At 37.4% G+C, this 24,067-nt stretch overlaps 1 protein-coding gene across 2 annotated transcripts in view; it reads right to left on the minus strand.

Moving 5' to 3' along the window:
• The window catches only part of lamb2l (laminin, beta 2-like), a 65,789-nt gene extending 44,535 nt beyond the window's left edge, over window positions 1–21,254 (minus strand). Inside the window, exons 1-3 of one of the 2 annotated variants that reach the window (XM_069189391.1) lie at window positions 20,981–21,254; window positions 8,797–8,865; window positions 5,824–5,895 (exon numbers count right to left, since the gene is read on the minus strand). In XM_069189391.1, coding sequence (XP_069045492.1) covers window positions 5,824–5,887 — 64 coding nt within the window. In that variant the 5' untranslated portion in view covers window positions 5,888–5,895; window positions 8,797–8,865; window positions 20,981–21,254. The remainder of the gene's footprint in view (window positions 1–5,823; window positions 5,896–8,796; window positions 8,866–20,980) is intronic. The other variant, XM_069189390.1, reaches the window with a different exon arrangement.
• Between the last annotated feature and the right edge of the window lie 2,813 nt (window positions 21,255–24,067).

Raw genomic sequence — 24,067 nt, forward strand, 5'->3', positions numbered from 1 at the left:
AGGGGGAGGTTAAACTTTGCTGAAATAGTTTAGGGCACCAGCCTCTTTAAATGTGGGAAAATTAAAAGAAACTTTCAAAGGCATGGCAGCCTTAAATATGAACCCTAGTGTTTTACATACAGTATACTGTATTTAAAACCCTTAAAACTGCACAGCGCACATCAAGACAACAGAAGAAACCCAGGCAACGAAAAAAAAACAACACCTAAGTTTCAGTTTACAAGAATGAAAAGAATGCTGTAAATACTATTCGTTTAAAAAAAAACACCTGATGTCAAACATGATAATTTAAGAAACACTTTTACCCTTCCTGCAATGTGTCTCCCGCTGTGGAATGTCTGCTTTAGCAATGGGGACTGGCCCTCACTTGCACAGTGCAGAACATTTGTACCATGGCTGTGCACATACTGCAAAGTCCTCTACTTTGTTTTGAAAACATACAAAGGGATTTTAATATGCGTGTCTAGAAAGCACTAAAGGTACTATAAAATTACAATGATTCTGTACTATTGTTCCCTCTCTCACTTGCAAACCTGCTTGTCCCCATTTTGGTCTCACAGTCTAACAACTCTTTAACTGGAATGGAAAATTGATTCCATGAGCAGGAGAAATAATGTTAATAATGTGCTGTGCCAAGTCCTGGGTGGTGGCTGCAGCACATACATCCTCAGGACTAACCAACACTGCTGCAGCCCAAATCACAGGATCCGCTAATCAGATTTAATGGGATTAATACTGGAATCCAGGGAAACTCTACTCAGGTGGAAGGAGCAGCTGTGTGCTTAAAATAAGAAAGATGAAGCACTGAATAGTCAACACTAAGAATTTAGGAACAAGTAAAGGTTTATTCCATGCTGAGAAGAGAAGAAAGAAAACACAACGTTTCGGCTGTGGAGCCTTCTTTAAGTGCACAGCAGTAACTAAATAGTATTAAGTAGGAATTAAATTGTACCAGAGGACCTGCAATTAACTGCAGCTGACAAATAAATGCACACAAAATCTACAATTTTATAACATATTGCAAGGTTATTTATGATTAACGAAACCAAAGAAGACAATGGAGTTATCTTGCTCCTTTCAGATTCTGAAAGAAAATCACATTAGCCAAAAGGTCTAGTGAGTCTGTTTAGTTAGTTCATAGTTATTTTCAAGTAGTTTACACTGACCTCTGCTCGGCCTGCCATAAATTCAATTGTCTCACCATTTGGTGTCAGGGGAACAAATTGCCTCTAATTAAAAAGTCTTCAATTACCTTGGTACACAATGGGAAGCTGGTACCCTGTACCATATGGTACTGGCATTATAGAAAACTGGTCAAAGGCCTGAAACCACAGCTGCTTGTGAGACTGTTAAAGCACAACAGCAACCCTGACACACGGTTTTCAAAAGCACCATACAGAAGAGCTAATGGGGGTTTTGGTCAGCTGCTGTAAGTCACAAACATCACATTTATTCCACAGTTAATTGTACTATTTGTTTTATTATGGTATTTCTTTAATCCATGTGTTTCGAGGTTCAGTTGAATTGCACAATATGCAGTTAAAAATCAGAGTACTGTATACGTTTACATTCATGCACACTTGCATTCCTGACTCTAAACATTGCTTGCTCAAAAGTGAATCCCAAAACGTACAGTACACAACGAACTGGAGTTACCTTTTATCATTTATAGTGAGCATGTTCTGGAGGACAAGCTGAAGTCCCAAACAATATGTGGTTCTATAAATACAGGTCTCTTGACCACCATTTCCCAGAGATAATCCTACCCATCCACCAAACTCATACTTCATCACCAATACAGCAATAAATACAGCTCCTGGTGATCTACAATGTTTCTGCATCCACCTTGACAGGCCAGTTGTCCCTCAAAACCAAACTGGTTTAAGGCAAAAATATAATTGCAGACTTCTTCCTCAGTTGGTATTATGGGGTTTGACTGTATCTTCTGTCATACATCTAAATTATTTGGATTTTTCACTCTGTAGCATTGTCTGAATTAAAAATGCTTTAACAACAAAACAACAATATTGGACAAAGAATAAACTGCAAACTCAGATACAGACTTCAGTTACAAGGCAAAAGCTCCAGCTGTTCTAGGAACCCCAGTGACATAAAGTAATTCATGAATTGAGTGAACAACAATGGTGTAGGTCATTATAAATGTCCTGTAAGACACAATTTAAAGGAACACACAGATGCCCTTTCGGATTCCGTTAAAAAGGTGTAGTGAATGAGTCAAAGAGCCCAACGTGTTCTTTCTCCTCACCTTTCATGAACGCTTTCATACTTAATTCAGGAATTAAGTACCTTAGTTAATTTTGTTACAAATTGAAACTACAGTAACTACTCAAGGGTACTGTAAAAGCGATTCACTACAAGTATATTTGTGTTGTTCACAGCAGAATTTTCAAGTTAGTTTAGTATAAGCCAGAAACCACATCACCCTGCAGCTCACAACCGGTAACCCACTGACGCTAAGCAGGTGTGAGCCTGACCAGTACCTGGACCTCCTGAAAGAGGTTGTTGCTGAAAGAGTAGGGACCAGTAGGGAGCACTAATCCTGTGCAATATGTGGGTCCTAATGCCCAATATATTGTAGGGATGGGGACACTATACTGTAAAAAAACATGCAATCTTAAGATGAAAAGTTAAATCGAGATCCTGACTCTCCATGGTCATTAAAAATCCCATGGTGCTTCTTGAAAAGAGTAAAGCCACATCCCATTGTCCAGGCCAAATTCCCCCCTTGCCTTTCCCAATCATGGCTTCCTAATAATCTCCATCTCTGAATTGGTGTCATTACACTGTTCTCCTTCCCACTGATAGCTGATCCTGGTGCACTTTGGCTGCCATCACAGGATTCAGGTGGGTGCTACACATTGGTGCTGTGGCCACCAGTGGCTTGAATCTTTTCTCCTCTACAGTGTTTTCAGTGATAAAACAAGATAAAAAAAGCCATTGATGAACAGGCTGGCCTGAAATCTGAAGAGGATTAAGTGAAATCCCTCATAACCTAAAGCCACATGCAGTATGGTAATGTTATTCTTGTTTTTGTGAATGAAATTTATTTTGTGAAACTTTCAGGACAAATACTTTTTCTATATCTATTTTAAATGGTTATATAAGACCTGGCTGTAAAGAAACACGAGCCACAACACTTTTCATGACCTTAAGGACCTGTTTAGCTGCATATGAGTAGATGAAAAAGTACCGTGTACTACAATAACAGATTGCTTTAATTTTTTTTTTAATTGCACCTGAGTAAAAGACTATCATAAATGTTCACAATTCACACGGGCATCTAAACTAGTAATGTTAACCTCACAAAAGACAAATGGAGAAATTAGTAAAGAACTCAGCTGTAAATTAAAAGCCCTTGATGCTGAAGCACATTTAAAAACAGTGTATGGACCACATACCTAAAGAAAATTACAGGAGAATATCAATTGATTGATTTCAAATGAACTCCTGGATTAATATAGGAATACTATAGAAAAAACTGTAAGGATCTCCATGCTGAGATGCAGTCTGCTTCAAAACATTTGGCAGGATTCAGTTAAAGTCTCCTAAGTCCAGTGCACACTCACATGGTATCTGGTATGTGCCTCAGGGATTGCTGTGGCCTCTCACCCAACAAGAAGTTAGCATTTTGAAGCCCAGAGTAATAACTAATTGACTAGGAACCCAGAGGTTTGATTGCACTGAACCTGCAGGCTCTGTCCTATTACGCAGGAGACCCTGACCGACTTTCTGACAACATTCTCCTGCCCACAGTTTTTCCCGTCTTCCATTGCCATTGCTCTAATTAACTTTTCCACTAGCAAAAACCCCAGCTGTACTTTGCTAATGAGCACTTGACCAGACAAAACACCTGTTCTCTCACACTCAAACACACTCCCCTGTGTGTGTTTGAAGCCAGAACTCTAACTTGGAGCTGCTTAGAAGGAACAGTGGTCCCTTGTATATTATTTATACCTTTACCTTATAAGAGTAAGAGTAATATAAGAGTAAGATTCCTTAAGATTAAGATTAAGGAATTAAGATTCACAGGTTTTAAAGTAAAAAAATATATATAAATATACCTTTAGTTCTGTTTTCATATTTTGAACACCAACCTAAATAGATTTTACTGTTTACCTGAGTTTACCTTTTTCTTTTTGTTTTGCTACAACTCATATTTTAAAAGATATCCCCATATATCTTTACCAAATGGGGAACTATTTTGCCTACATGGAAGTGAAGTCTACAGTATTATCCATTTTGAGCCCTGCTGGCATTAAATCAAGCTAAAATAACATTTCTTTGCTTTCTTTGTCTGCTAGACATTTTGCGGAGTATACTCGGAAACAGATTATATTCTTATCTATAAGATTCAAAGCAGACCATTGAATGTTCCACTAAGTGTTAAAAAAAGAATGAATTAAGCATAAAATTTTATAACAAAAGAGAACACCATGGCAACAGCTTCGTAAATTTAACTAAAATTCTTGTAGCACATGCCCGTACCTGACATCACTCTGCCTGTGAGACAAATAGACTTGATTAATAATTGTAATAATTTGCAGCACTTGTCAGATTGCAATCACTGCCACATTGTAAACAATTTTATGCCATTTAAAATCTCTATTTATCAAAAACATTTTTAAATTAAATTAAAAAGAGCAATGAACCATGGGAAAAAAAAGTAATGATTTTTTTTTAATCACTGGACTAGATACCAGTAGTAAGTGAAATATTCAAAGCAATTGTAATACTAATGAGAAAATTAGTGAAGAGACCACTCTCTTGTACGTTTTCTGTTTCTAATCTTGTTTCTGGTTTTATTATTTTATTTAAATATTTTTGATCAATAATATATTTTCTAAGAACAACAAAATAATCAGTCTGAACACCATATACATATTCTTCCAGAATCAGGCTAGGTTAGATCTTAATGTTAATTTACTAATAGTACTGACACTTACTAAATTGACAGATTTGTCAAGATCCAAAAACTCAACCATGATAATGTTCTTCAATTTCCTTAATTCAGGGATTGGCATTTACAGAAAACAAAGTAACATAAGCATAAAATGTAGTTTTCTTGTCACGCAGTCATAGGTATTCTATATTCTTCCATACTTTGACCCTGAAGCTGAGATTAAATTATTGACCCAGTATTTAAGAGTAATAATTATTGTTTACTAAAATAAGTTTATTAGGTAGTAGTATGTGGAGTAATGAATGTCTGGTTAAATGATAGTATTTTATTAATGAAACCTCTCCACATAACACAATGGACTTACAAATAGCTCCTCACAATAAAAAACACTGCAAGACTAGTGTCTTTGAATGATTAATCTTTTTTTATCTCTGCAGCATAGCTTACCACATTAAAGCTTAAAGGCCATTTAGTCTTGAAAATAGAGTGCAAGCTCTGTACAAGTCATTTTGTGAATTCACTAGGAATGACAACACCTAAGATGAAAGCGTCATGGAGCGAAATTGTGCCATAGGACAAGGAGGCCAGGACCTCCATGCAGGGCGACCAAGGGGCAGCTGCAGAGGTAGAGATTGGGTGGAGTTGGGATGCAAGAGACATGCAAGAGAGTGAGAGATAGTGATCTCGTAGGTATTTATAGCGTTTGGGAGAGGAATGGATTGTCAAGAGCGATTGCTAATTACTGACAGCCGCGTCTGATTGAGCTCGGTTGTTGTCATCCCTCCCGAACTTTGTTATAAACTCCATTTAGTGAGTTTTAGAAAGCTTGATGATTGATGTCCCCAAACACAGGACTAGGATATACAGTGAGGCAGAGTATATAGGCCTGTAAACAGACTTACATAGAATGAAAATGCCAGACAGGTGAGTCATCTTGTACACTGATGGGATGTGCCCTGTCCCCATTGTAGAATCTGTAAGAAAGTACAAAGTGCATCAGAAACATTGCAAACGGAGTTAGCAGCAGCAGTGGTGGTGGTGGTGATAAAAAGAAACTAAATATACATGTTGAGTGACATATCAATGATCGATACTTAAAATTGCCTAATCACACAGAAGTGCAGTTGTGCTTGAAGTGAATGCATGTATCAATTACCACTCAGCCGACCATCACACAACACACTGGAATTAGAACTGCCGATTAGCAATGTCCTCATCATACAAGTTATAATACTATAAATATTTTATAATGTGACCTTTTACAGTGTACATTAGATATTTTTACTGACATGCTTTGTTTCTTCATATTTACCCTCTGATTCATTTGCATAAGCAAAAATGAATAACTCTGACCTAGGGTGATCTTACGTTAATTCAAGAAAAATAACTAAAGATTGAAAAGAATGAAAAAGCATATAAGGTACAGTATGTTTTGAGGGCCTGGAGACTGATCATTGTGTGACTGAGGAGGAAAGGGGATACTGTTTCACAAAACAAATATTATATATTTTATAAGACTATCCTGTGGTTGGTACCCATTTAGTGTAACAGTCTCCAATAGATGCGGGCAAGACTGAAAGATCCATGGAGAAATGGATGCACATCTTCTGTACTTGCATTCACAGAATTTCGACACAGAATAAGGATCAAGAAACATTCAATGCTTCTATATGTTAGTACACACAGAAAATTGAGACCGAAATCTAACCAAAATAGTTTTTTTCAGAGCCAAACGACAAACAAATCAGATGATTTCTGGTGATTCCAAGTAGAAACAGCATTTCTGCAACAGATAAAGTGCAGCCGTTGTATGCTTTCTGAGACACAAGCACATGGCCCTCAGGAATGTTCATCTTTTGACATGCAAGATCTATCATTTTTTCTCTCTTCACAGCCCCTTTTGTAATGCTACTCCTGTCGAGCAGTGACATTAAAGGCTTGGGATATTTGTTTCCAATGCATTTAACAGTAAAACATTTAAATGCATCAATCAGTCCAGAAGACAACTGAATCCCCAAGGAATAAATTGCTGCTTCACCTGGTGGTCTATTTGTTACTGGATGTGGGCAGTGAATGGAAGGGCTTCTATGTACAGAATCTACACAAACAAGGAGACCCCATACTGTAGGTTTTCCATACCAGTGTGAAACAAGTCCCATTTAAAGACAGTATTTAGGATGTCTAAGTCCTGTGCCTGAGTCATCCATTTACTTTATTAAGAAGCAATGAAACAAGCATTTCCTGCAAAGTTTATCAGCACCACAAATTCAAAGTGATGAAAAATAAAGCAGACAGCTTAGAAAATCCACACTTCCCGCCTGATTAAATCATTGATTGATAACAGCAATGTTTTCAAACAGACTGGGTGAGTCTCTAATTTAAAAAATAAACTAATCAATTGTTTTTCTTTGCTTCACATAACAATTTCAGTCAGACCTTAACAATGCCATGACAATATAAAAGAGTACATCTTAAAGCTCTTACAGGTTTTAACGCAAGATTGTTACTTTTTGATTTTCCTTTCCAGATAATGTATTAACTAACCGACTTCACTTACCAGACACTATTATAAACTCTGTGTCAAGCTTTATCTGGAATAAAGTTTTATGTAGCCAGGATCTTTCACTGGGGCCATATACTGTACAACAATACCTGTATAAGTGTTTGTAACAATGTATAAGATTTGTGACAGCAGAGATCATAACTTTTGCTAAGGCAAGGGTTTCTATTAGGGTTTCCACAAATATTTAAGAACCTGAAGTGGTTTTTAAATAAATTATAAAGAATTACGAATAAATATTATACCGTAGATGTGAATCCTTTATGAAAGTTTTATGTTGATCACATTCAAATAAAATGTTACCAAAACATGATTGTATAAGCTTTTTCAGTTACTATATATGTATTTAATTTTAAACTCATATTGTCATCAGTACTCATGAAAGTTATAAAATAATGACATCTTTTGGAGAAAAAATAAAGACACAAGAAAATTAAAGCACTCCTAAGCAGAGTTTGAGAGCCTGAGTCGCTTTCTTTTGCAGCATGTCAATGATGTAAATACGTGTACTGATGTTCAACATTTGACTTGGATTATAAAAAACATATGGCAAAATTATTTCAGTAGAAGTTCAGTGTAGTAGTTCAGGCTGCTTTCACCAAACACCAATAGAATACTAGGACCTGACCACTGAGACATGAGTTCTTTTTCTTCCCAGTGAAAAAAAAATAATTTCATTGCCATGCCAGCTACGCATCAATACAATTTGAAGTTCATGTCCTAATGTAGTAATTTTTGCCTTTCAATTACTGTTATACAGGTGCTATCAAATATACTTGTAGTTTCATCCAGCTGTTTCTTGAAAGAAGCAGCAATACTTTTTTTCCTTGATGGACATTTTCATATTGGAGAAAAACAAAAGAAATTACAAAACAGGAGAGAGCACATTTTTTGTTTCCGCTTCAATGAGGAAAAAAAATACTTCAAGCATCATCTTAAAATACTGTACCTCTACAGAGTGAGAACGGTAATTGCATATAGACTAGCTTCCAGGAGCATAACTCTCAAAAATAATTCAGATCTAGTTGGAGTCATTCTACAACTTAAGTGCAAAACTCCTGAGGTAATGCAAAGGAATAAGAAAGAATGCATTCAAAAATTGACGAAAAAATAAACTTGAAGCAACTAGTAAAAGAAAATAAACATAATAACAACAAAACGTGCAACTAAACTACACGTACACTTGTGATAACGTGAAAACCAAACTTGAAAACAATGTTAAATGACTGCATGAATAAGATAACAAGGGAAAATGTCAAGATTCGTTCACAATCAGAAGCAAAGAGAAAGAAAAATGTCACATTGGCTTACTCACAGTGCTAGCTGTCGAGACAGTCCAGTTTGTGCCGAGCTCATACAGAATTTTTCTGAGCGAGTCTCACTGCTAATGTGTGTGTAAAAGAAAAAAAAACCAGTGTAAGCAAACTGGCCATAGCAGTGTAAAAACAAACCGAATAACATGAACCAATCAGCTTGGCCCAGATATTTTTTCTTTTAAATGGAGTAATGGGGTGAATGGACGGCAATTCTTATTCAAATGGGCCTGTCACACTGAAAGCACTGTATGAAAGGAAAAATGGTTTCTAGGCAGACGGAATGTAGTGGCCTATTCTTTGGGCAGCGCATCTCAACAGAGAGTTTCAGCAGAGACTTCTGCGTACGGAGCAGGAGTGAGGAAATGAGCGCTGTATGCTCCTAGCTGGGAGATCCCTAATCCCCGAAGTTTTCAAACTTTTGGACTACTGTTCCAGAAAAAAAACGCACTTTCAGCTTCGCCCCCTGTCAGCACCTCCTTCCGGCTGAATTGAGATAAAAGAAGAATAAAAGGGCCACAAGGGGAAAAAAAAAAGAAAACAAATCCTGTCGCGCTGAAGTCGGCAAAATGGAAGGGACAAGAGCCTTCCCTCAGAAAGCTTTAGTAAGCTGCGACATAAAGTACATTTGAAAAAAAATTACGTTTTTGAACAGACTTTAAGATTCAAGCCTATCAGATTTGAAAGGAAAACTAAATTGTAGTTTCATTACACTGTAAGTCACACAATGCTGTACACACTTCTCATTTTTGGTTTATCTGAACTACCTTTAAAGGCCTCAGAATTATTCAAAATATTTCCCACCATTATTACACACAATTGAAAGACTATGCAACAAAGCAGCACCAATTCCATTAATTATTGTTTTGGAATGACGAGTTTCTTTTACCCCATTTCACCCTATTGTGGGTGCTACTGACTGAAACTGCTTGACCTCCCCCACGAGCCCACTCATATACACACCACCTCAATTTTAATACCTCAATACCTCCCAACAGGCTGAAGAGCACTTATTAGGTTTCACAACATTGGACAGGCACATTCCCTCCTTCTGTTTTCTAGAGGGAAAAAAAATGAAAGCAGTGGGAAAAAGCACTAACATTTTAACATTTTAAGCTAGGACCAACCCTTACACCTTCTTCTTTTAAGTAAAAAAGATATTTGAAAATCAAGAATTCAAACACAACCATGCTGCTTTGAAGCATAACGTTTAAATTGTATGTATTTTGTTCTTTCTTCATCAAAAATTGATCCAAAACAACCTTTTAAAGATTTTTTGGGACTTTTAGAGCGGGTTGCATGACTGCACGACTTACAACGTAATAAGGATCCTTTATTAAAGGAATGACCTTGGAATCATGAAAGAAGCACAGAAGCAAATTATAACAATAAGCTGTTGATCCCAGGACATCCAGGTCCTGCTGTTGTGTTGAATGGCAGGGAATGGCAAAAGACTAAAACCAGTTCTTGTCTTTTTAGCATTTATTTTTACCAGAAACTGGTCTTCTTTGTTGTCAGTAATAGATGAAGCAGTTACCAACAGCATGTGGTCCCATTGCAAAAAACCTCAACAAGAATAGCCTGAATTCCTCATAATTAAGCCATTGTATGAAACCACTCTTAGTAAGCTGGAGCACAAAGTGACAAGGGTATGCAGCGTCCAGTTAGGTATTGTATTAATGGAATCAATGAAGAAAAGATGCCATAAACAGAACATGGTCATGTATAATTTGATTCCGGAAAAGTGGTGGTTTGGGCAGTGTACTGTACAGTATAACACAAGCCCTATGTCTGTCTATAACTTTGTAACTACTTATCAAAAGATAACAAAGCCCCTCAGACTAATGATGAATTTAAAACTGCAAATAGTAGAAGGAAAAAATATATATTACTTAATGTACAGTAAATGCAAAGCATTAATTGAATATTTGTGATTAAAGAAAAAAAAGTAATTACAGGTACTGTACATGAGCAGAACTATCACAATGCTGTATATTTTAGAAATTCATTTCTGCGTTCCAGCACAGCTAGACACTACCCTGCGGAATATGGCAGGTGAAATAAGAAGTATATTTGGAAGTTCTAGTAATTGTATTTTCTAAATAAAGCATTTTTTATTTAGCACTGTTTCAGACATATGTTGAGACAGGTTTGCAGTATCTGTGTCTTTTCATTGAGTAATTGTATTTGTTGTCCCATTTCCAGACCTAATAAGTCCATTTGAGTAACCTTACATCGCATGCCTCTAGACTATTAAAAAATAAATCTATTTTTGTTTACTTTTTATTCTGATTCTATTTCTTTGGGACAGAAAAATATGTATGTCAATGGTAAAGAAAGATGAAAACTCTGACAAATAAACACATGCCTGCGTTTGGTTTGTACAAACCCAATATGCATTTCTCCAAGGCATGCAAGAGTCCTGCCTTCGTCAAAATCAAGCTGTATTCAGGGCATACAGAGTGAGGGGGCATCATTTTCTTGGTTTACCAGGATAGAGGCTTACAAAGCCTTAGAGTACATAACTGAACGTATTCATCCAGGTTTCTGGAAAGAAATGTCCTGGCCTAGTTTAAGAGAAGCATAAGCTCACTGAATATACAGTAACAATGAATGCTCCGGATTCTGAGAAGCACTGTTTTTCACCTAAGATTCAATGGATGACAAGCAAGAAAAAACTAACATACAGTAGAAACATATAACATTACAACACCATACTCATTCCAGTATGTCAACAGCCTTTTTCAGGAGCACTGGCTTATTATGCTGTACAAGAAGTCATAGCATGTCAGTCTAAGAGGTTGTTGCTTTAGGATCCAGGTCTATACAAGACAAACACTTTCTTGAAGAACACAGAAAATATTGGAGAACAGTAATGCACAAAAGGAGAACCTGCTGGCTTTATTATGAGGAAGGGACATGAATAGTCAGTTCAGAGGCCTACCCAGGATTTTAATCTTATAAAGTAGTTATTGAGATTGGAAGAACTAAATATTATCATTAATACTGAATTATTTATTAATTATCACTAATGAGATTTGGGGTCAGAAAAAAACAGAGTTATTTGTAGGTTTTGTATCACGATTCTGAAACAATCTGAAATTATTTTTAGAAATTATTTGTCTGTCATTCAACTGATGCAATGAACACATACTGATTTTACAAAATAACCGTCCCAGAGAAGGAGAAAGTACAAATACAATGGGAAAATGTCTTCAATGCAGGCCAGTTTCTAGTAGTTCACATAGATCATTTAATACAATCATTTTCTTAATTTGTTCAGCACATCTTGATTTTTGATTCTCACATTGTTACAATGTTTTTATTCTCTTTCTTTTGACTGACAGCAGCAATTTCTGTACTGCACAGCAAGAGTGAGATGACAAAGGAATTGTTGTAACACTAACCATAATGGCACATTGTCAAGTCTGCACTTATCCATCACAACTGGCAGGGGACATGACTCAGGTTTGAACAAGCAACATCTGGATCAAAGTGCTGATTCTGCATGAGGAGCAAGCTCCTTTACTGATGACCCTGCAAGCTTTTGATGGTTGAAAACGTAAAGAATGCTGGTGAGTCCCGACAAGCACATACTATTTTGAGCCAGGAGGAAAATACAAAATGTATTCCATAAGGCCATTAAAACTACTTCAGCGAGATCTGAGCTAGAAAACAAATTAGATGGCCCTCAAAAAAGAATGGAGTCTGACACCTTTACACCCACATGTATACCCACACCACTGCACTGGCTGCACAGAATCGTTGCTCTCGCTGCTCTTCTGTTTGCTCACATCCATACTGTCATCATCTCAGTGTTCCAGACCATTAGACATTCACTCTACCCCTGATCTAAGGCACAAGGCTGAGAGGTGGCATTAACAGACGGAGCAACATGGGAGCTTCTGAAAGCCACACGGACAGCTGGTTCTACTCATCCACTGCTATGAAACAAGGAACAGTTCATCTTTCCTCTAACATTCAGACTGTCGAAATGAAAAGGATTTGACTTGGGAACATCTTATGGTCTCAAGGTTCTCCATGGCACAGTAAGATCAATTTCCTACTGGGAGCCTGTCACAGAAGGAAGAAAATAGTTTGTGGGGAACTTACTATTCTGTGGCCACAACGTAATTATCTTGTGGGCATGACTTAATGTCTCATGGGAACAGTTTAAGATCTCTGAGGCCACCATGTCACAGCAAGAACCTTTTTCTACAGTGCACAGATCTCTTCGGGCTGGGATAGTTTCATTCACCCCCAAAAAGCTGTCATACTTCTCGGAATTGTGAATCATTATTCTTCTACACGTCTCTAATATTAAATTGGCAGTACAAAAAGGCACGTAAACTCTTCTTTCCTTGGAACACCCTGCAAAATGAGATAAGACCTGAATTACAGTAACTGCATCTAAAATGTCTTTACAAAAGCTTTCTGGTAATGCACAGATAATCCAGTTGGAGAGCTTTTTTTCTTCTGCATTCATGCTTGTACGAATTAAACATTTTCATAAAAAGGACACAAAGTATCGTAATACAGCAATGCATTTTTTCCCCCATTGAATATTCAATAATCACTCAGGTCTAAAAAGTGACTGCTTATACCTTGTGAAATCTAAAAGCCCAGCCCCTCATGAGTGGCAACTCCTCCACTGACAGCTTAAGTTAATTTTTCCTGTCCTCTTGTTCATGTTAAAATACGCCCACATACAACTCATGTAACACTCTCCTTCCTCACTCAAGAGCTATCAGGTAGTGATACAAATGCATATAACAAAAAGCTGAAAGGTATTGTAATTACCAGTTAGATTCAAGTTCTGTTTTCTGAAGGTGCTTTAGCTAATTACAGCACTACCTGAAAGTTCACTTTGCCTTCAAAGGAAGAACACAAAAACATTATTTTTAAATCATGTAGATTCCCAACATCCTTTCTCAAGCACAACAAACAAAATAACATCCCTTGCTTGCATACTTATTCATACATCAAAGCATGCATGAAAAGTACCGAAAAAGAATTGTATTGGAGAGAGCAAGTGAACTATAATAAAGACCAAAAATATTTGCACATAAGTACACCCAACAACTGCATTTCAAAGGACGCATTGTGTTTCGTAAGCAATACAGAAATGAAGATTAATAGGTACAATAGGGCACCAACTCAAGTACTAAGAAATAAAACAAGCACTGTGCGTAATTAAACATAGCAGCATGTCCGGGGCTATACCCTGAAAGCTCCATGAAAAACAATCCTTAGTAATAGTTGAGTGCAAACACTGCAGCCTTTTGTAAAAAAAAGAGCTGGGGCTTATCAGAGATTAAAGAGAAAGGTACAGTAGCATTCTGAATGTTTGCTGAGGACAGCCATGCAGGGTCATGACTCAGGAGGCAAAACATTTCAAAAGGGATCAAGAACAAAAAAAGTGTGGATGTACTGTACAATTTGCATTTACAGCAGTGTTACCACTTTACTTGGATTCAGTCCTAAGAGGTGGAAAGGGCCAAACATGACTTAAAAATTGAGGCCCAGAGAGAGTTAAAAAAGAACCAATGGGTACCTTATCAATATACAGACATGTCTGCTGTGTGAAGGACTCAGTGAGACGTCTTTACATGACGAGTAACTGGAAACTTGCTGGAATTAAAATGTACATAATCCCAAATTCTGATGTACAGTAGAATGTTGACTGATTGATGAAAAACACAAATGTGGCCTCTATGCATGGTGGTAGATCAATTATAGTTACAGTCATTTCCTAGCCTGAACCTACAGCTGGTTTTAAAACGGTGGTCATGGTATTATGATACCATTGGAAAGCTGTATAAGGAGAAGCATTAGGCATGATATCCATGTAAACCCCTTTAAAATATTAAAAAGGATAGATTTTCTTTTGGGGAATAAGAACATGACAGAGCTTCTTTATGACAGAATAGTCTTCACCATCTGGGAAGCAGTGTTTGTGCATTTCTGTCATGTTTGGGGATTTACGTAATTATATCAGCCAAGATTTAAACAAGTTAAATACCCTTGGTTGCAAAACCTCACTAAAATGTTAATTTTAGGAATACCAACAATTTGGAAAAGATTGCGATTTCATATTCTACAGAGAACTTTTTCTACATTTTTACTACAAAACCCAGATGGAACTTTGTTACAGTAAGCACATTGAGAGCATGTTGTTTATTACTAGTGAATTTTTTTATTCACCAGCAGAATCTCAAAGCACATTACAGAGACATTTCTGACACTGCTGTCCAGGACTTGTCTGTTGCATTTTTTACACCGGTCAATGACGATGAGCTGATTGGCCTAGATCCCCCCACGAACATGACCACTGTACTCATAATTCCAAAACTCTCTTTTATTCATGCAATCATTCCAAGACAAAGGCTATGTGTCCCCATAATGTGCATTAGTCTCAGACAGAAACCTAGAAGGTTCTGTTTCTCGTAAGAAAGACAGGAATTTTAGAAAATTTACTATTTGTTTCCTCTGGTAATAAGGACTTGATCTGGAAACATTACAAGAACAATTGCAGATGCATTTGAATTAAACTCCTCTGGCTCCAGCCAGGCACTCAAAGCAGCAGTGATAATGACCTTTTACTACAGCCTAAGCATGTTACTGATTGAGACTGACTCAACATGCACTAGACAAAGTGTACGACACCTCAGATTCATTCACAATCTACAGCAGGGGAACGAGTAATCCAACACCAATGAGCGCTTGCTTTTCCGCCTGTGCATACATTTTCTTTTGGTACTGTCATGCCTCTAAGGCTGCCATAAAATATATCAGATTCTGCCTCAGTGAGTAGATCCTGCAATGATTAGAGCTCCTGCTCTGATGAAGGTAAAGTCAGGCCGATAAGGAATTAAACTTTAACCAGCCACACCCGATAGTTCTGAAAAGGGGAAAAAATGATTCTCTGCTGCAGGGTGTGAAGGAGTAAAGTCGCAGACTGTAACCTTAGCACTGTACACCATGTACCCCCTGTGGCAGAAATCTCTCCAGCATGTTGCATTTTCTTTATGCATGGCTTCAATCTCCCTGACTAGCAAAAGCCTCTGACATAAAAAGTCTTGTACCAGCAAATAAGAAAGGAAATGTAGTTGTTGCATTTCTTTGTCTCAAAAATAAGTGACTAGAAGCAATTAAGAAATATGTTGAGATATGCATGTTGGATTTAGTCTTCCTTGCTTTCGTTTCACATTTAATCTTAAAAATGACAAAAGCACACAATGATCGCATATCGTAAAAAAAGATCTGTCGGTTTTCTCTTGATTCTCCAGCAACCCGATCTACAGTCGGCAGTCTCATAAGAAATTAATCCTTCTTCTTTCCTCAAAGGCCAAATACCAATGCTGTTCTTCAGCTCTCAAGATGAACTTAATAAGCAGCTTATCAGGAGAGAACATTGAATGTGGGAGCTAACTATTGCACAGCACTTCAGGCGATTACGACAGTACCCCAGAACACAGTTCTCAAAGCTGTGCAGAAATAAAGGTGGGTTCCGAAGAGATGTCTCAAGTCCCTTCTTTTTCATTAGCATAAACTTTCAATTAATCATGAGAAAGAACCGCAAATAAAGCAAAGCAGACTGGCTTTAGGACACCGTTCTTAAATCCCATGGATTGCAAGAAGGTGGGAGTTGAATTACCATACCTCTGTAGATAAGAACTGCTAAGAACATCTCACCAAAGCAAACTGATCTTGCTCACTGCAGTTAACTGCTGCTCCAGGCTTCCTGCTTTGCAGCCTGGCCAATACCGTATTAAAATTGTTAGTAGAAGGAATACTAAATGTTAAAATGTATTTCAATATTTCTCTGACAGAGAGTCAATACAATTAACACTACATGTACTGTGTATAACTTTGTGAAGCCAAACATGACCGCCGAACTTAAATAATTTCCTGTAATTAGTTAAGCTGAAAAACAAATGGTTAAAATGTCTTACGTGTAATCAGACAAATTTCCTTTCAGAGTTATTATGACTTCTTTGGAAGGAGTGACTCATTGTTTGACGGTTTTTTAAATAGCGGTGCAGCAAAACGCAATTAAGGGCATCAAAACACCAATTAAAATCACAAAACTGAAACATGAAACTGAATTTTATGTTTTAGAAAAGAAAAACATTGAAGACATCAGCTGTTTAAACATGGTCTCATTTAAACCATGGCCATGGTCTTTCTCTGGGTCAACAGTTTTCAATCAGGAATCTTGAGGCCTGCGAGTGACCTCAGATTCTGACAAGGCGTTGCTCAGAAACGAAAGTACAATGTAAAATGTATAAAGTGCGCAACAACACTTAAGTAGTGTTCGGTTTCTTATCTGTCAACATTTTCATCATATCTTTTTACCTGCAATTCTATATCCCATTTTAGCATTTCAAATTTAATAAATATTGTGATTTCTGTTTCATTTCTGTCAGGGGGTTTTAACAGAAATTACTGCCTCAGACAGGGTCTAGAGTCTAAAAAAAACAACAACCCCTGATTGAGATGACACTGCCTTCTGTATTCCAGTGTGTCAGCTTTTTTATTCTGATGTTTGGTTATTAAGGTAAGGAGAAAAAACTACTACTGGATACATACATGTAGAACTGAAATGCAATAAATTGCTTATACTGTACAACTGAAAGAAAAGCTACAGCAGTTAAAGGGATATAGCCACAGACGCCTGCACCAGATTTTTGGAGTAAAAAAAAGAGTAAATGGATAGTGCATTTTGAGAAACCTCAGTGAAGAAAAAGTTGCCTGGCTTGCTTAATAATCAAGGACATGAATTTCTAAATCACTCCGATTAGACCTTAAGGGTCTCAAATATCAAAGAATGCTAGCAAGACAATGCAGGTAAGTCCTGGATGTGTTCCACCTGAGAAATACTTCAAACTCACAATCACAAGACTACTGAAGGAAAGCAGAAGTCCCACTTTTCCATATGAAGTTCAATCACTCATTCAGTCTAGCTTGGCTCTGACAATGGATCTCAGGCTACATACTGATGTTCAGGCTTGTACATTTTCCACAGGCAAAATGTTCAACCCACAAACTAGCTGCATAAGCTTCAATAGTTTTAAAACACATTGGGAGAGTATAGCATTGTTTAACCTTCTGTTTAAATAAGATTTCTAATAAGATCTGGAAGCACAATAAACTGTGTAAATACCTAAAATTTCCAAAGAGAGACAGGGATCAATTTGATCATTAAAATGTTTCATTATATTACGAGGTTTTAAGTTCCATGACAGAAAATCATTATTTTGTAATTGTTTAAAGCTGAACAAATGAGGATTATAACTCATTTTATAAAAAGGATTGTCATATCGGTAAAAAATCTGAACAGATGTGCTGTGATCATAAAATTGTTCAGCATTTATCAGATCACTGGTGTGTATACATACAGTATACAGTATGTGTATAAAACTGAAACATGGAAATCAGTCCTCTCTGTGCTATGGACTGACACAGAAAAAACATCCCAATTTTATTTGGCATCACTGTGGTTGTTTTTTTGGCAGCAAGACGAACTCCTAAAGGAATATTATGCCTTTAGGATCTGATGATTAAAGAAGTGAGTCAAGATTCCTGCAGCTGCTAAAACTTGTAATTCAATTATCTGTGGAGGTGGTGGTAGATTGATATCTCTTCATCATTTCCATTTTGTACTGTACACATCACTCTGAAGAAATTACATCAGGAAACTCTCTGACCACAGAACATATTCCAGTTATGAACAACTTAAAATCCATCATTGTCCTTACTTGAACAGCTATTCATAGCAATCTTATCTAAAGTTTTTCTGTATTCAACAGATTTTTTCCCTTCCTGTAAATAGTAGTGTAGTGTAACTGCAAATGAAAGTCCTTAAGGAAAATCCAATATCCCCCTAATTTATAAAATAATAACGTCTGTCTTGATGGATGCTTTGAAAAGTATTAATATCTGTCTAAGGTTAATCAAGGCCAAATTCATACAGTACAAGAAAAAGTCAGGGAATAGCTTGGAAGGTCCTGTGGCACTGACAAAACACACACACACACACACACGGAATCTCACTTTAGATAAATACACCCCAGAACACTGCATGTAGACACAAGTCACTGACTGTACCTGATAGCTCAAGAGAAGGGTTTAAGAAGTGCTAATCTTTCCAAGCCACAGTGCCAGCTACAGCTGATTGACTTGAGAACACTGAAATAAGCGTCTGGAAAGGAACAGTTTCACTCTCACATATGGGATATCAAACCAAACTCAGTGGTTAGAAAGTTACTTTACTGAGAAATAAAGTATAGTGTGATATCAGGAGCGCTGGGAATTTTACATCCATGCATGCTAACTTTGTAAACATGGGGCGATCCAGAATCAAGTTTCAAAAACATTTCTGAGCTGGTGCCTGGATCACGTCATGAGGCAGCTTTCCTTGGGAGTGTGATTACTAGAGTAGAGAGGGTGCTTCAAACTCCCTGTAAGACAACAGCTCCTAGAGGTTCCAGAGCTCTTGCAGCATGACAAAGGATGAATGTCTCAATGTGTGGGCAGCTCTGTGGATCCTGTCTGTCCACTCTGATTCTCCTTGTGTAGTATAGGACTTATCGCTGTTGGCCAGGATGTAAACAAGACACAGGCAATACTAAATTAAGTGGGTATAAAACATTTTTAACGTGTATTATTGTGTTATTGATACAAAATCTACACAAATAAATTACTAAGTTACAACTTAAACTTACTAGGTACTGAGACACCCAATAACTGCCATATGCTTTAATTAAATTATTGATCATCACCCTTACCTTTGGTGAGGAGAACAGAGTATGAAAGACTGAACCAAAGTAATCTTCTGGTACTAGTTATTGCAAAAGCATACAGCCCTATGTGTTTATGACAAAAAAAACTTGTAATTTATTTTTAAATTATATGAAGCAGTATTTTTAAATTAAATGAAGCAGTATTCTCAGCATTTTTGCCCATGTACCTCTCACAAGTGATGCACCTTTTACAGCAGTGCAGAACATCAGGTCTGTCAAAGATCCAAAACCTCTTAAAAAATACCAGAACCACTTGTAACACCAATATGTTTTGCCCTTGTTTAATTTACGTGTTTCGTTCGTACGATGTAAAAGCATAAAAGTTAGAAAGCAAAGATACTGTACATAACCACGTTTTAAAAAAAATTAAGCAGGCTGAAAGTACATGTCTGGACACAGGCTTTTGTACATTTAGACTGCTGTAGTTCACCAATCTACGCTATCACACAAAATGAATATACAGTACATAGAACAGAGGTACCAGGCGATAATTAATATTTCAAAACAGTAAACTAAAGCATGATGAATAAATACACAGAGAGACTTAACCTAAGAAAATCGATTTCCACGCTTTAAACAATCTCCGTTTGGAAGAACTATTCTTCAAACTGAACCATATCACAGGAAATAAGAACTCTGTTATTACCAAGAATAAAAAGATGATCTTTCTATGATTGATTACAGTTCCATCCAGGGGTTGGATTCATGTATTCATTAACGTTAATGATCTTGATAATGATCTGACCCGATGAGTCTGCTCTGTGATAAACCCTGATTTACTTACTGTACCTCTTTCATATACTGTACGATCATTAGTTTATTGTCTCCGTAAATATGATGGCTTGTCAACTTCATGAATAGTTTTGATAACATTACATTGTCTGTACGAGTTAGTTATTAGATACTGTAGGCGGTCAGGTGTTCAGGAACAAAGCTTGCGATGTTAATTGTATTAATCGTGTTATTATGAATAAAAAACATCTTATGTCAAAACGTCTTCCTTGCAGATTTTGTTTTTGCATATTTCGTTGTTTGGACCGTACATTCCATATTGAAAACCAACCATCCAAATTAATAATGCACTTTTGCCAAATTCTACATTCTACTTTAAGTTATTCGTGTATGCACATTCTGCGCAAGCAATGCAATTCCACTCAGCCATGGAAAATATGTTGCAAAAAGCCATGACCTATCCTTCCCTCGAAATTACGTAGAAGTGGACGCAACACTCACAGATACAAGCTTACTAAAACTTTTTTTTTGTCCAGTAAACGAGTCTCTTATGTTGCAAATTGCTAGTAGGGTCTACGATATCCACATTATAAGGCAAATGCGTCACTGCAGAAAGAGAAAGCTTAACAACCGCAAGCAGAAACCTCACCTGTTGACGGTTTCCCGCAACACGATTAGTCAGCTAGGCTCGTTCACCTGTCTGGACTCAGTCAAGTTTCCCTCGACACTGCAGCAGCTATCCGGGAGGGTGGAGCCTCGTCGCTGGAACTGTGCCACCAGGTACTGTAGGCATCAGTTATTTCCACAATGCGTATTCCAAGATCTGCCTCAGATCGAATAAAATATCTGAATGTAAATCATGCTGTGTGTTTTAAAGCTCGGAAATTCATCGACACACACTGTAGAAGTGAAAGCACACGTTACTTAACCGCGGAGTTCAAAGTCTCTTTTCCTTACCAGTCTCTCCATTCTCAAACATTAATGAGCCACTCCTCTTCTATGAGTCATAATAAAACCTTTTCACAGTCCATTTCATACCTTTAGTTTCTGCTACAGGAATGCATTAGGTGTGGCTACTTTTTCTTATCTTACAGTTGTGCTAAATTATGTGTGTGGAAACTATGATTTGGTTCAAAAAGGATGTATTTTGGTTTATATGAGCAGCTACAGTATGTCACCCTGCAACTCACAACTGGAAACCCACTGAAGCTAAGTAAATGTGAGCCTGGCTGGTACATTGATGGGAAACCTCCTGGGAAAAAGGTGTGAGACCAGTAGGGGGTGCTCACCCTACAATCTGTGATGGACCTAACTCCCCAGTATAGTGATGGAAACCATATACTGTAAAAAAAGGCACCACCCTTTGGATGAGATGTAAAACCGAGGTCCTGACTCTCTGTGATCATCAAACACCCAGAGTGTTTCACAAAAAGAGTAGAGATATTGTATTACGCTAGTGTCCTAACCAAATTTTCCCCTGAACTTTACCAATCATGGCCTCCTAATAATTCTCATCTATGAACTGGTTTTACTCTCATCTCCTCCCTACTGATAGCTGGTGTGTGGTGAGCATATTGGTGCACTTTGGCTGCTGTCGCGTCCAGGTGGGGGCTACACATTGGTAGTGGAGAGGAGTCCTCATTACCTGTACTATAAAATGCTTTATATAAATGTAAGGAATTATTATTTCATTCTGAATACATTAATAATCAAACTCAAATAGTTAGCATTTCTGCAAAAATCTTAATATTGTACCTGATAGAATATTTCAAGTTCTTCCAGTGTTAAGAAGAAATGTTTGCATATTATTTCTATTCACAATGTTCCAGTCATAAATAACTATAAACTCAAGAGGCATGTTTTAACAACGGGATTACCTGGCAATTTTAATGGGTATTTCTTTTTGACGCTGAGCTACTACAGAGTTTCTACCTTTTAGAGTAGTAAGATATTTATGTGGTTGAAAACCAAGAACTAGAGCCCTCATTTCTCCACTGTAAAATCTTTTCAATGAGACCAATGGCAGGAACAAGGTCACATAGCTGCAGTAGGTCAATACAGATCTGCTGCAAGGCTTTACATTACAGATTTACATTTATGGGAGAGTGATAAGAGCCATCATGACATGAACTGTTTTGGGCCAACAGCAGAGGATTGCTGTGTGGGTGACTGGAGAGCTGTGTCTTTGTCAGAGTGTGACCCAACTGGAAAACACTTTGTGGTACCATTCTTCCCTGAGCAAAGGGCCCATTAAGAACTGCCAATCAAAAAAAAACATGAACCACCAATGAAACAACCTGGACTGTCTTTGGGAGGAAACTGGAGCATTTGGAGAAAAAAAAATGCAAGAGAAAATATGCAAACTCCACACATACAGGTGCTGTGGTGCCCTGACGTGCATATGTTTTCATTTATTTTAAAACTGATAAGCTTCTGCAACAGGAACAGGTGAACACAGCAAAACAGCCTGACCATCCTGATGGCAAACCACTCACACCATATACAGCTTCCAATTGCGTGACCAGATTGTTTTTAACACAAAATATTTTGCATTTTGAGATAAACCACAGATATAGGTGGAATTATACTAATTATAAAGCCATTATGTTCCCAGTTCTACTTCCCTTGTGCTGATCTCAAAGATAAAATCACTCTTGGTGGAGATATCTCAGCAATTGGTAGAGGGCGATATGAACTTACAGCACATGATCCGGCTGGAATCCAATTACAAGTTGCCGGTTGATAGAATTCTGCCTTGATTGGTGAAAAACACCTTGCTTCAGGGCTGCAAAGCTAAAGGAAAGGACAGCAGAAGGGTATCCTCTCCTCCCAGCCTCCAGACTAACTTCCCTATACCCAAAACTATTGAGATGTAGCTATATATACTGTATAATATGAGTTACAGTATAGTAAAGAATATGAATTTGCATTCACCCTTTCACAATACTGCTGTGCAGACCTCTTTAACTATATTTCTAATTCCTTCTCATGTATACAGTACAAAATCCAGGCTAACAGTAATGGACAGCTGTTTAGCCTTACCTTATCCCATAATTATTATTCCCAAAATTGATAGCAACTGCTTGCTCGGGATCTACATGTATGTCTACAGTCCTGTATTGAAAAGGCACTTTTCTAAAAAGGACACAATTACCATTCATTTCATCTATCTCTCTATATATTTGCAAGGATAGGTTAGGCCAATGTTAGACATTGTCAGCCTAATCCAGCAGACAGTGAGCTCAAGGAAACAATATGTATGGGATGCCAGTCCATCGCAGGGCACACACACAAATGAAAAAGACAAAGGTCAGCATCACTGTCATTCCAGTGAGCAGTGTACACTTTGTAACCAGATGTACTGTATATCTAAAGCAGAGAAACTCTTCCAAAATAGCTCCTCAAAAAGAAGTCCACATGTTCACATGTACAATTGTAGAGCCACACAAACACAATGAATCACAGGCTTCCGTGACAAGACCAGGGAAAGCAACAACACCTGCAGAGCGATTTATTGACAGAAACATGGTGATTAGAAGACTGAATGGAACTGAGTGGAGGGAAGGTAGCTGAGACAAAGCTTGGGATATTCCCACAGAAAGAGAAGGCAAAAAAAGGCTCGACTGGTGATCTTACCTCATTATTAACATTTTGTAATAGTTTTGTCGACTACTTGTTTAAGATACAGCCACTCAAGATAAAAGCTCCTTTCAGAAAAAAAAACGGTATACACAAG

This window comes from Lepisosteus oculatus, chromosome 4 (genome assembly GCF_040954835.1).
Source record: "Lepisosteus oculatus isolate fLepOcu1 chromosome 4, fLepOcu1.hap2, whole genome shotgun sequence".
Classification (NCBI taxonomy): domain Eukaryota; kingdom Metazoa; phylum Chordata; class Actinopteri; order Semionotiformes; family Lepisosteidae; genus Lepisosteus; species Lepisosteus oculatus.